Source organism: Vipera berus, assembly GCF_964194415.1.
Source record: "Vipera berus genome assembly, chromosome: 2".
Classification (NCBI taxonomy): domain Eukaryota; kingdom Metazoa; phylum Chordata; class Lepidosauria; order Squamata; family Viperidae; genus Vipera; species Vipera berus.
Genome location: NC_138203.1, coordinates 155,605,860 through 155,619,903, shown reverse-complemented (window position 1 = coordinate 155,619,903; position 14,044 = coordinate 155,605,860). Strand labels below are relative to the sequence as shown.

Here is a 14,044-nt window from a genome sequence, read left to right as displayed (position 1 = left end):
GAGTAACAGGCGCTCACTCTGCTACGCGGCACTCGGGATTCGACCCGCCAAACTGCCGACCTTCCGATCGACAAGTTCAGCGTCCCTAATTCCTGCAACTGTTCTTCATATGTTTTAGCCTCCAGCTTCCTAAGTTAAATTTGAACTGCCTCTTATGCATTGTAGCAAGACAGAAACCTTTTTTTCTTTCTTTCTCCTGTTCTGACTCTGTTTCATGGTTCTTCAGCAATAAAAAAAACTCATTTAGTCTGGAAATAGCCACAATAGTGGCATCTTGTCTGTTTATGAAATGGCTAACCAAGGACTAGCATGCTATTTGCAGCCTGCATTGCAGGGTTTATTTTAGTGATATATGGAAAAAAGGTTCCTGCTTTTTCTGATCACCTACTCAGCACCCTGCTACTTTAGATATGTTTTGGTAATGAACTGATCTTAAAACACAGGTAATCACTATGCAAATCATATACCCAATTCGTAATAATAGTAGCAGAAAAGTTTTACTTGCTCTCTAAGTTAGACGCACAAGGCTTTGGGTATTTGTGCCAAGGATTAAGAAAGTCAGCATTAACTAAAGTACTATGTGAATAAAGAGCTATCAGGAAAGAGATGGCTTTAAGCCATTTCATCTAATAGTATTTTTTTTGCATTTTTATGTTGTACTTATCAAATATTAGCCTTGCTAAATAGCTCTGAATCTGGCAGCCCCAACCCTAAACCGTTAGAAGCATTTCTGTCATCTGAAAAGAGCCAAATCCTTCCAATTGTTTTATGCTATCAGACACTCAGAGATGATTTACTGAGCGCTGTAAAAAGAAAAGTTCATTTTCAGTGTGTCATTCCATTATGGGGATAATATAAATAACTAAAATTGTAGAATGTTTCATAACTGTTTGGAAGATTGACATAATCATTTCATATTCTTATCAAATATTCACTCTTCCCGAACCAAGGTTATTTTGGTGCCTTTCGACTTTGTTTACCTGCCGTTTCTATCTCTCTTATCCTCTTATCCTCCTTTCCACTTCCTTTCTAGCTGCTCATATGATTTCAACATTCTTGTCTCTGCCATTGCAGCTATGTGTTCACCTTTGTACATTTCTAAGACAGAAATGCTTCAATGTCAAGTTCTTTGTACCCAAGACCTTCCTTACTTGGCTCTTCTTTTTGTTCATAACCTTGGTGTCTTTTCCTAATAACAGTCATTCTTCTGTTCTCAATAAAAGGAAAAAAAAAGCTCTAGCAAAATTAGCACAGTCTTCACTATTTTCTCATGTTTCACTATTCTATTATGTTCACGTATAGTATTTAAAGCTGTGCTGGCAAATAGTAATCACTGCTAGAAACCCGCTAAGTGAGCCTCTATTTTCTTTTAAACTCAGCTTGCTTCCATTTACGTATTGGTCTTATAAGTTTGTTTTAAGAATTATTGGGAGAACATATATGAAATAGTGTCATCACTTGAACTTCATCCGGTAAAAACACGTCAGTTTTAGTACAACTTAATTTGATCATTAAGGTGCAAAGGTTTGGTGCAAATGTTATTTGTTGCAATAAATAACATTACATTGCATTTTTATGAAGCTAAAGCATAATCCCATGTTTCTACGTGAAAGTAACTGTCCAGCTAAAAAAGGATGGGAAGTAATAAAATACATTCTGTCTTGTCCTTGATCAAATGTTTTTTCATAGTTATAATCTGGAGTAATAACTATGAACTACATCTAAAACAGATCTCCTTTTATCCAGATGGGAATAGGCTTTAGTTTGTATGTTAAACATTGCTGAGAACCTCCCTATCCTAATGAAGCCTTCTGGTAGTGGTTTAACAGCCAGTTAACTAAACAGGCATGTCAAACTCGCAATGTCACATGACATTGCGTGATGTATCGTGACTTTTCCCCCATTGCCAGCAATGGGGGGCGCGTTTTCGGCGTGACACATCCAGCCCATGGGCCGGCAGTTTGACATGCCTGAACTAGAACAAGAATCTTTGCCTCTCTTTCTCTGTATGACATGTTGGAATAGCCTTGCTGAAAGGAATACTAGGAACATTTGCAGCTTTTTAAAGGATTTAAGAAAGTTATACAAGCTACAATAGTCTCACCTATGACTGTCTAAATGCCATGAAAAGAATCTCTATTCAGAACCTAACATCTCTAGTACAAAAGAAACAATTCGGGAAATGGGTACAAGGAAGACAGATATTTTTAAGTTAATCTAAACATTTTTGGTTGAATTCATGGTAGTAACCAATTGGCTAAAGTGACCTTTGCAAAACCTGATGTTTTCTACCTGAAGATGCAAAGAGGATTGAGGCTTTCAGGTGAGTAAGTAGATTTAAAGCTCTACATTGTTACAGTTCAAGACAAATAGAAAAATGGGTCCTCTTAGCAATTCAGTGGAATAGCAACTGAGTGCAATAGTGTGATTATTTTGTGCTGGCAATATTTTTCAATATACAGCAAACTTGGAGATCAATGATCAAATTCTTCAGCTTAGATGATTGAAGATGACAGCATTGCTAATGTAACAAAAACATAATTATATAAGTATTTTGATTGAATGGTACCAGATCATTATTCTCTTTCCAAATGTCAAAATATGTGATTCTGAATATTTCTGAGTACCTAAGAAGCAAAGATTGCCAAGGGCAATTGGCAAGAAAATATACTTTCAAAGCCTACCTCCAGAGTCATAGTTTAAAATTCTATCTTTTGCATTTCAAATTATGATTCTTGGTAACCCCATATTAGCTAGAGATAACGGAAGCTGTTGTGCGTGAGATTCCGTTTTTCCAAACAGAAAACAAAATCTTTTTGTTGTTGTTGAAGTCTTATAGTTAGAACTAGAATGGGATTGCTTTTTTCATAGGGACTAAAATTAGTTCTTAATTTTGGTTGTTAATATTCAGTTGACCTTTAACATGGACACATTTCAAGTCTACATTCCTTCTAGGTACTGGATTTTAAAAATAAAAACTGAAAGCATCAGAAGGCAACACAAGAAACAATGGATGGAAATTAATCAAGGAGAGAAGTAACCTGAAACTTCCTAATAGTGAGGACAATTAACCAGTGGAACAGCTTGCCTTCAGAAGTTGTGGGTGCTTCATCACTGGTTTTTAAGAAAAGACTGGATAGCCACCTATATGAATGTGTATAGGATCTCGTGCTTGAGCAGGGGGTTGGACTAGAAGATCTTCAAGATCCCTTCCAGCTCTATTCTGATCGATCCTATGCTAAATATGAATGCCTATTGTTACCGTATTTTTCGGACCATAAGACGCACTTTTTTTCCCAAAAGTGGGGGGGAAAACGAGGGTGCGTCTTATGGTCCGAAGGTGATCCATATGGCCAGCCCCAACCTCCGGAAGTGGAAAGCAAGGGAGATTGTCAGCAGCACGAATCGGCACGTGCTGAGAAACGCCGATCTCACGCTCCTGCACTCTCCCTCGCTCGGTTTCAGCTTCCCTTGCTACAAGAGAAAGCAGGCTGAAACGGAGTGAGGGAGATTGCCAGGAATGCGAATCGGCTGATCTCGCACTGCTGCAATCTGCCTCGTTTCAGCCTGCTTTCTCTTGTAGCAAGGGAAGCTGAAACCGAGCGAGGGAGTTTGCAGGAGCGTGAGATCGGCCGATTCGCATTTCTGGCAATCTCCCTCACTCCGTTTCAGCTTGCTTTCTGCAAGAGAAAGCCGGGCTGCAGGGCCGCCTCTGCGGGTACTGCTCTAATGCAGAGAGGGAAGGACAAAGAGGGAGGGAAGAAAGGAAGGAAGGAAGGAAGGAAGGAAGGAAGGAAGGGACAATGGGAGAGGGAGGGAGAGAAAGAGAGAGAGAGAGAGAGAGGGAGAGAGAGAGAAGGAGAAAGAATTTTTTTCTTGTTTTCCTGCTCTAAAAACTGGGTGCGTCTTATGGTCCGGTGCGTCTTATGGTCCGAAAAATACGGTATATATTGTGACTCATGAATCAATGGATATTTTATAAGAACCTTTTCACAAATATGTGGGTTTATTTTATACAAATTGTTATGTTATCTTTGTTGTTGTTGTTGTTAGTTGTGAAGTCGTGTGTGACCCATTGCGACCCCATGGACAACATTCCTCCAGGCCTTCCTGTCCTCAACCATCTTCTGGAGTCCATTTAGGCTCACACCTACTGCTTCAGTGACTCCATCCAGCCACCTCATTCTCTGTCGTCCCCTTCTTCTCTTGCCCTCAACATTTCCCAGCATTAGAGTCTTCTCCAGTGAGTCCTTCCTTCTCATTAGGTGGCCAAAGTATTTGAGTTTCACCTTCAGGATCTGGCTTTCTAAAGAGCAGTCAGGGTTGATCTCCTCTAGGACTGACCGGTTTGATCACCTGGCAGTCCAAGAGACTCGCAGGAGTCTTCTCCAGCACCATAGTTCAAAGGCCTCAATTCTTTGTCACTCAGCCTTTCTTATGCTCCAACTTTCACTGCCATACATTGCAACTGGGAAGACCATAGCCTTGACTATATGCACTTCTGTTGACAGGGTGATGTCTCTGCTTTTTACTGTGCTGTCTAGATTTGCCATGGCTTTCCTCCCCAGGAGCAAGCGTCTTTTAATTGCTTGGCTACAGTCACTACCTCCATTTCTTCCCCATCTATTTGCCAGGAATTGAGAGGGCCGGATGCCATGATCTTGGTTTTCTTAATGTTTAGTTTCAACCCAACTTTTGCACTCTCCTTCTTCACTCACAACAAGAGGCTCTTTAGTTCCTCTTCACTTTCTGCCATTACAGTGGTATCATCTGCATATCTGAGGTTGTTGATATTTCTCACGGCAATCTTAATTCCAACTTTTGATTCATCTAGCCCTCCCTTTCTCATGATGTGCTGCATATAAGTTAAACAGGCAGGGTGACAGTATACAGCCTTGCCGGACTCCTTTCCCAATTTTGAACCAATCTGTGGTTCCGTGTCTCGTTCTCACTGTTGCTTCTTGACCCGCACATAGGTTTCTCAAGAGACAAATAAAATGGTCTGGTATTCCCATCTCTTTAAGAACTTGCCACAGTTTGTTGTGATCCACACAATCAAAGGCTTTAGCATAGTCAATGAAGCAGAAGTAGATGTTTTTCTGGAACTCCCTAGCTTTCTCCATGATCCAGCGTATGTTGGCAATTTGATCTCTAGTTCCTCTGCCTCTTTGAAATCCTGCCTGTACTTCTGGTAGTTCTCGATCAACATACTGCTGGAGTCTAGCTTGTAGGATTTTCAGCACAACTTTACTAGCATGAGAAATGAGTACAATGGTGCGATAGTTTGAACATTCTTTGGCACTGCCTTTCTTTGGAATTGGAATGTAAACTGATCTTTTCCAATCCTGTGGCCACTGTTGAGTTTTCCAAATTTGCTGGCAAATTGAGTGTAGCACTTTTACTGCATCGTCTTTTAAGATTTTGAATAGCTCAGCTGGAATACTGTCACCTCCACTAGCTTTGTTGTTGCTCAGCTTTCCTAAGGCCCATTTCACTTCACATTCTAGGATGTCTGGCTCAAGGTCAGTCACCACCTCATCGTGGTTATCAGGGACATTAAGCTCGTTTTGTATAGTTTTTCTGTGTAATTTTGCCACCTCTTCTTAATCTCTTCTGCCTCTGTTAGGTCCCTGCCATTTTGATCCTTTATCATGCCCATTTTTGCATGAAACATTCCCTTCATCTCTCCAATTTTCTTGAAGAGATCTCTAGTCCTCCCTATTCTATTGTTTTCTTCTATTTCTTTGCACTGTTCATTTAAGAAGGCATTCTTATCTCTTCTAGCTATTCTCTGGAATTCTGCATTCAATTGGGCGTATCTTTCTTTTTCCCCCTTGCCTTTCGCTTCCGTCTTTTCCTCAGCTATTTGCAAAGCTTCCTCAGACAGCCATTTTGCTTTCTTGCATTTCTTTTTCTTTGGGATGGTTTTGGTTGCTACCTCTTGTACAATGTTGTGAACCTCTGTCCATAGTTCTTCAGGCAGGCTGTCTATCAGATCTAATTCCTTAAATCTATTTGTCACCTCTACTGTATATTCATTAGGAATATGATTTAGTTCACACCTGAGTGGCCTAGTGCTTTTCCCTACTTTCTTCAGTTTAAGCCTAAATTTTGGAACGAGAAGCTCCTGGTCCGAGCCACAGTCAGCTCCTGGTCTTGTTTTTACTGACATATAGAGCTTCTCCATCTTTGGCTGCAGAGCACATAGTCAATCTGATTTCTGTGTTGACTGTCTGGTGATGTCCATGTGTAGAGCCGTCTCTTGGGTTGTTGGAAAACAGTGTTTGCTATGACCATCGTATTCTCTTGACAAAATTCTTTCAGCCTGTGCCCTGCTTTATTTTGTATTCCAAGGCCAAAGTTGCCTGTTATTCCAGTTATCTTTTGGCTTCCTACTTTAGCATTCCAATCCCCCATGATGATAAGGACATCATTTTTGGGTGTTAGTTCTATAAGGTGCTGTAGGGCTTCATAGAACTGGTCAATTTCATCCTCTTCAGCACCGGTGGTTGGGGCATAGACTTGGAGTACTGTGATATTGAATGGTTTGCCTTGGATTCGAACTGAGATCATTCGGTCATTTTAGGGATTGTATTCCAGTATTGCTTTTCCTACTCTTTTATTGACTATGAAGGCTACTCCATTTCTTCTGAGGGATTCTTGCCCGCAGTAGTATACCTGATGGGCATCTGAATTAAATTTACCCATTCCTGTCCATTTTAGTTCACTGATTCCTAATATATCGATGTTCAGTCTTGTCATCTCTTGTTTGACCACGTCCAGTTTTTCTTGATTCATGGATCTTACATTCCAGGTTCCTATGGAGAAAAAAATCTTTACAGCATCGGACTTTCCTTTCACCACCAGATCCACAGCTAAGCGTCCTTTCGGCTTTGGCCCAGTTGCTTCATTCTTTCTGGCACTACTAGTACTAGCCCTCTGCTCTTCCCCAGTAGCATATTGGACGCCTTCCAACCTGAGGGGCTCATCTTCCAGCATCATATCTTTTTTCCTTTTGGTACTGTCCATGGGGTTTTCATGGCAAAGATACTGGAGTGGGTTGCCATTTCCTTCTCCAGTGGATCACGTTTTGTCAGAACTCTCTGCTATGACCTGTCTGTCTTGGGTGGCCCTGCACGGCATAGCTCATAGCTTCATTGAATTACGCAAGCCCCTTCGTCACAACAAGGCAGTAATCCATGAAGGGGAATGTTATCTTATATAAATTTAAATAATTCATTTAAACAATGCTGTCTACTTAAAAAATAATTATATCCAAACCATTATTCATCAAAATAATCTTAGGCAATTTGTCTACCTCTGCAAACTAATTAAACAATATCAGCAACTAATGAGTAGCTAATCACTCTAAAGGTGCCTATGGGAATGATTCAATCACAATCTAAAAATCTAAGATAATATGGCCAATATAGAGAATAATCACACTTCCCTTATTATGTTTCCGCTTTCCTCTCCCTACCGCCACCCCCAAACCATCCACACATAAGCATAGTTGTTCCTGAAGATCATTGGAACAGCTGTAATGCTGTGAGATATTATAGCAGGACAGAGAAATTAAATGATTTTGATACAACCAAGAATGTTTAAGAATGCTGATTATCAGCAAGGCATCTCTATGAATCAAGAAAATATATTTTTCATGACATTTGATATCTAGTATTTAAACTCCCAAGATTAGAAATCAACAGTATATTTTATATTAGTTCTAAAGGGTTTGTTTCTGTCCATAAACTGCAGATAATTAAATTTTCTTTGAGTTTTAAGATATTGTAATGTAAGTTGTTTAGCAAGCAAAATTTTCAAATGATGCATCATAGCTATCTTAGAACAAATTTATTTAACTGGCAAAAAAACAAAAAAGTTAAGCTGAACACTGTAAACATCCAACATTTATTTAAAAAAATCAGCTTGAGCAAGCTGGAATAATAAACACTCAACTGGCAAACTAAATGTCCCATTGAATCATTGTTCTCTTGCAATTAAGATTTCTGTTTTCATTTTGCACTTTGGAATGAAATAGGAATGTCATCTTTTTAATTAATGTTGGGTCTTGGTGCTCTCTGAGCTTGGTTGTTTTGTTTGCAGAAGTCTGATTACTGAACCAGGTAACATCATCAGTGAATGTTAATTTAATGAATTAATAGAGTTTAATTTAATGAATTTTATTTCTAGATAATCTCAGAAATGTAGACTTTTCTTGCTTTTTAGTTTATTTATTTCAAAAGTAGTATTAAAAGCTTAGAAAATGTTACTGAAATGTATCCCTCCTTTCTCAATAATATTCCCAAAGGATGAGTGATTCTCTTGTGGGCTTAGTTCTCCTTTTCTTAATGATAAGAGAACTTGGCTTATTGTTCTCAATGAAATGTCCTGAGACAACTTGAAAAGAAGCTATAAAAGGATGTGCATATATTCAAGCTGGACTTTTTTTCACTAAAACCTGCCCCTAACTAATCTCTGTGGAGCTTGCCTCGAACAAGTATTTCTAATTTCTAGATAGAGATTGTTTTAATTTCAGTTGAGGGAAGTGTTTGTTTTAAATTGTTTCACCCTGAAACTAAATATTTCTTGCTTTTCACCAGGAAAACTTTATTTTTTCTACAAAGATTTCAAGTGACTTCCATGTAGCTATTAGTAGAGTAATCCATGATTTACTCTACTATGCATCTCTAATCAGGCAAAACTGGGATAGAAATGAACTATTCCATTTTTACTACAGAGAACTTCACTGTTCTTTGATTCCATGTGAGTCTGTTTCTGAATGAATTATCAAGAGTAATGCAAAATCAAATAATTCTTGAGATCATAGCCATAAAATCATTCCAAGCTAAGACTGAGTTTGAAAAGATGATAACTTCATCTGGACCCAGTTTTTTGTTACTATTATTGACTCCTTACAAATTAAAAATTAGGATGATCTGCAGGTTCCAGGTTTAAAAAGTGGTGGTGAAAAGCTATAATTCAGTGACTTAAATATGCAGGTCATGTAAAGAAAATCTGTGCTTTAGTATAAAATGTTATTCAGTAGGGCTAAGCAGGATTCCTATCTAAAATCCCCATTCAGTCTCTAGATAAGCAGTCTGAACTAGACTGAACCTGAATTAACTCTTTCCTCCTACACTAACATTGTAGCTGCACCACTGCTATCAAGAATGCACACATCAGGACTTCATTGGACATGGCTGCAAAGTAGCATGCTCTCTAGTGAATGTTAGATATGAGCATAAACTTAGAGACAGTTCTCATCTAAAAACAAGGCAAACATGGAGAACTAAGATACCACCCAATAAGAAATAATAAGAAACAGTCTTGTGCTTTTAATTAAAACCACAGCTTTTTTCATGTCTCATTCATTTGTTTGTTGTTATAGAATCAAAACACAAGACTTTCCTTTTAATGAAAAACAGCAAGCATTTAAATAAGCTTTTTTTTTACTTGATGCAGACTTGTAAAAGCCCATGAAACTGCCTTTTGTAACTATGCCAAAGCAATTTTTGAACCTTTCTAAAATGTGGTCTCAATACTATAGTATCTTATAGAAGTAGGGAAAAGTCCCAAATAGGTTTTTTTTGTAATTACCATTACTGGTTTCTGCAGATGTATTTGTAGCTAGCATGGATAAGGATCAAAAATGAAAGGGAGCTAGCATTTTGAGGTGGCCCATTCACATTTTACTGTGCAGAATAATTACACTAAATAATTAATTGCTTCAGATAAAAGCATGCAAAACATTCTGTTAATTCTCCTCGCCCTAATCAGACTTGGAAAAAAGAGATACAGAACAGATAGTCCTCAACGTACCACCAATCACTTAATGACTGTTCAAAGTTATGATGGATGTGGAAAAAAGTTACTGATGACTTGTTCTCAAAGTTATGACTGCCACACCATTCCCACAGTCATATAACTGCATTTTGGGCACTTGCCACCTTGTGCACATTTACAACCTGTGGTCATGTGATCACATTCTGCAATACTGTTTGCAGTTTTCCAGCATAAAACTTCCATTGGATAAAACGCTTTCATACTTATGACCACATAGTTTACTGAATACCATAGTAACTCATTTAATAAACATCATAAAACTGAGTCTGGTCACATTGTGCCTCAACCTACAACTGCCAACAACTTGCAACCAAAATTACGGTCCCAATTGTGGTCATAAGTCAAGGACTACCTGTATCAGTAAAAGTGAATATTTGGGTAAATGCATTACTAAGTCACTTTTTTCTACATGGGGCCTTTTTTTTAAGCTACAACATTCTATTTCATAGATGGCAAACATATAGTGTGATAGAGATGGATTTTCTAGGTAGTAATTGATGCCTCATTATGGAATAAATGGTGTAATTTGACTTTGCATGAGGAAGCTGTCCCTGAAGGATTTTACAAAGTAACTACCCAATTACAGACATCTCTTTCTTGGGAAATGGCTCGTTAGCTACGGTTGCATTTGGAGGAAGCTGCTTGTGTTGGCCCATTTGAATCTGGTTTCAGGTTTGGATACAAAACTGAAACAGATTTGGTCACATTTGTTCTTCCTCTTGGATTGTTCAGCAGCATCTGGTCCCTTAAGCATGAAAACTTGATGGGACAGCTCTATGGCCTGAGAAGTAAAAAGGCAGCATTGCATTGCAATAACTCTGTTTCTAGCTGCAGGCTTGCTACAAAAAATAGCTATGGGTAATTCCTGTTCAACTTATTTATTTCAATGAATTCTGTTCCTTTCCTTCTCCTACTGCTATCTACAACAGACATGTCAAACTCGTGACGTCACATGATGTCTCGCAACGTATGAGGACAGTTTTACCATTGCCGGGAATGAGGTGGGTGTGGCTTCCATGTGATGCGTCTGGCCCACGGGCCGGCAGTTTGACACCCCTGATCTACAAGTTTGGGACATGGTAACACTAATGTATCTCTATTCAATATGAATCAGGAGTGCTAGACAGTTGCCTAGTGGTAGTGATGGGTTGAGCAAGGATTAATAAATCAGTTGATCCTGTTAAGATGGGAGTTTTGACTGGATCTGGAATTATGGAGAGAGTGTCTTCTATATGATTGCATGTCTGAATACATGAATGCAAATTTGGATTCAAAGCTTTAACTGTGTAGAGCATGTATACACTTCAAGCTGACATGGTAGACATAAAACTTCACAAAGAAGCATAGCATGACTTTACTTATTCACCCCCTAATAGTTCACTGTTTGTTATACAAATATTTTCTTGTCCAAAATATTAGTTCTAAAATACATTCTTTATTCATTCAAATTAAATGCAAAAAAACCAAAACAAATCTGCCTAGATGGACTTGGACTGATACTGTACCTTTTAGCCTTTCTATGAATACTACTTTTAAAGTATAAATATTAATTACCTGACACAAAATAAAATGTGTATCAACTGGTTATTCTTCATTGGGTTCTTAATTTTTCCAGTCACTTTGTTATTATAGAAGGGAAATTATTAACTTATTATTTTTTTTAAAAAATATGGGAATATTAAAAATGTAATCCTTCCTAGGATTCTATCATTTCATGTTCACATCATGCCGCTACATATATAATCCAGATATTAGCTGTGAATTGAATTAAAATTACATTAAATAATTCCCCTAGTAATATGCATGTGCATGAATGTGAAATTCAAGTGGGGCACCAGAGAGTACCAGATATTCAAGCAGAGTTTCTTTTCTATATTTTACTGTTCCTTTTCTATTTTGAGTACACTAAATATTTGACTTAGAGCTGAAATATTGGATTTGAAGTACTAATCCATTAAAATAATAGACAAACATAAATAGTACCATTTTAGAATAAATTATAGTAAAGTAACATAGAAGAAAATGCAGAATTTAAAATATTTATATACTTTTTTCCCTTCAAGGTGCATATAAATGTGGATATGAGATAATAGCCACTATATAGTAGAAGGAAATTCTCTGAGTTGTTGACCTATATCCCTATTTTCTTCTAAGACAAGCATGGAGAAAATGATTTAGGCATAACAACAAACTGAATAAATAAAGTATATTAGTGATGCTAACTTTTTTCCTTTCTAGAAACAGGTTAAAATGTTTCAATAGTATTCTTAACAAGCAACAAAATTAAAGGTTGGGTAAGAAAGAAACCCATTGATGTTCATGCAGCACCTTTTTCCTTCTAAAATACATGAATATTTTTTTTAAAATCTCATTTATATCCCGCCCTTCTCCGAAGACTCAGGGCGGCTTACAATCTAAGAAGCACAAATCACTGTGCTTAGCAATATTTATTTATTTATTTATTTATTTATTTATTTATTTATTTATTTATTTATTTATTTATTTAGATTTATATACCGCCCTTTCCTGAAGGACTCAGGGCGGTTTACAGGGCACTTAAAAAACAGTCAATACAATTAGTGATCATTAAAAGTTATGATGGTGCCAGACGAGCAATGGATTTGACTGGACCTCATATCTTCCCCATGAACCAGATGCTCAGTAATGTAATTCAATTACAACATTGCAACAACCCATGGTCATGTGACCACCAGTTGCAAAGTGAACGGGGAAGCTGGTAGGAAGTCTCAAATGGCAACCATGTGAAGTCCTTGCAAATGACCCACAACAATTTGCTTAACAACTGGAAGTGCCAGCAGTGCTGTTGCTAAGCAGTATATCGTGTCATGTTGCACTTTACAACTCCATTGCTTAGTGATAGAAGTTCTTGTCCCTAATTCCATTCTTAAGTGAGAACGACCTGAATTTGTTTGCTATGTATAAACTCTCACCACAAATTCCTTCTTATAAAAAGGAGATAACTATTATTACAGATAATTAAGAATAAAAGGAATTAAGATTTTAAATAATCCCACAAGGCAGTGTTTCCCAACCTTGGGAATTTCCAGGATATTGACTTCTACTCCCAGAAATCTCACCAAAGGTCATCTTAGCTGTGTTGGCTATGGAATTCTGGGGGTTGAAGTCTACATTCCTGGAAATTCCCAAGGTTGGGAAACCCTACCCTAAAGCAAAGATCAGGAAAATGACTAAAAGAAAAAAAGAGATATCAGTGAAAATATAAACTACTATGTGAGCGTACTAGAAGTTTAAAACTTTTATTTCCATTTTGCATTAATATCTAAAGACATACAAACAGCTGCTTCTACAACAGAGCAAATCTTTTCTTCCCATCATGCATTATATGTACACCATGCACATCTAATCCAGGAGGCTGGGAAATCCTTTGATTTTAGAACTGTGCAGAGAGATGCAGAAAAGAACTTCCCATCATACTGTCAATTCTGGTGGCAGATAGATCTCAACCAGAAGGCCATAATTTCATTCATTTAAGCATTTTAAAATTCTAATTTGTGAACTAATCACGGTTTGAGCAACCCCAGATATCCCAACTAGAATTTCTCAGGCAAGAAAGAAGGGACAGTGTGAATCTGCAAATGGGCTTAGAGCTGCTCATCTTTGTAATTCTGACCCATAGTTTAATATATGTTCCCACAATTATTTATTTTAAAAATAAATGAATAGCATGAGACTCAGGACATATGAAATCAAGTACTGTATACGCCAAATATAAATCAATCTCCTTTCATAAATTTCACTCAGAAAGTATAGCTTGTCAAAAAGATTGATAAATTAATAGCCTAAATAAATACCAGGGAATGAATGAATGAATAAATAAATAAATAATTTATACTATCTTTATGAATATAAAATAGTATTTTCAATTACAATACAGTGCCTCATTCAACAGCTGAAAAGGTAAAGAAAAAAGGGGGGCATTACTATATTATCAAGTAAGAGATTATTTTCATGTATATAGGTGCATGCAAGTGTGCTTTTTATTGTCCTTTCTCCAAAAAGCAGAAATCTCTCAGCAAGAGAATTATACCTGTTCCTGTGTGTCCAGATCTTTCTGTTGCAGCTTTTCTTCTGCAGAGTGAACCTGATTGCAGTAACTTTCAATCTCATTTTGTAAACCCTGAAACAATATTAAAAAAATGCAATGTGTTTTGCCAGA

The 14,044-nt window shown here is 37.4% G+C and overlaps 1 protein-coding gene across 3 annotated transcripts in view; it reads right to left on the bottom strand.

The window, feature by feature from the left end:
* CEP112 (centrosomal protein 112) overlaps positions 1 to 14,044 on the bottom strand; it is a gene marked incomplete at its 3' end in the record, with an annotated part of 303,692 nt that overhangs the window by 22,246 nt on the left and 267,402 nt on the right. For all 3 annotated transcript variants that reach the window (XM_081318537.1, XM_081318536.1, XM_081318538.1), the window contains one exon: positions 13,916 to 14,005. In XM_081318537.1, coding sequence (XP_081174663.1) covers positions 13,916 to 14,005 — 90 coding nt within the window. The remainder of the gene's footprint in view (positions 1 to 13,915; positions 14,006 to 14,044) is intronic.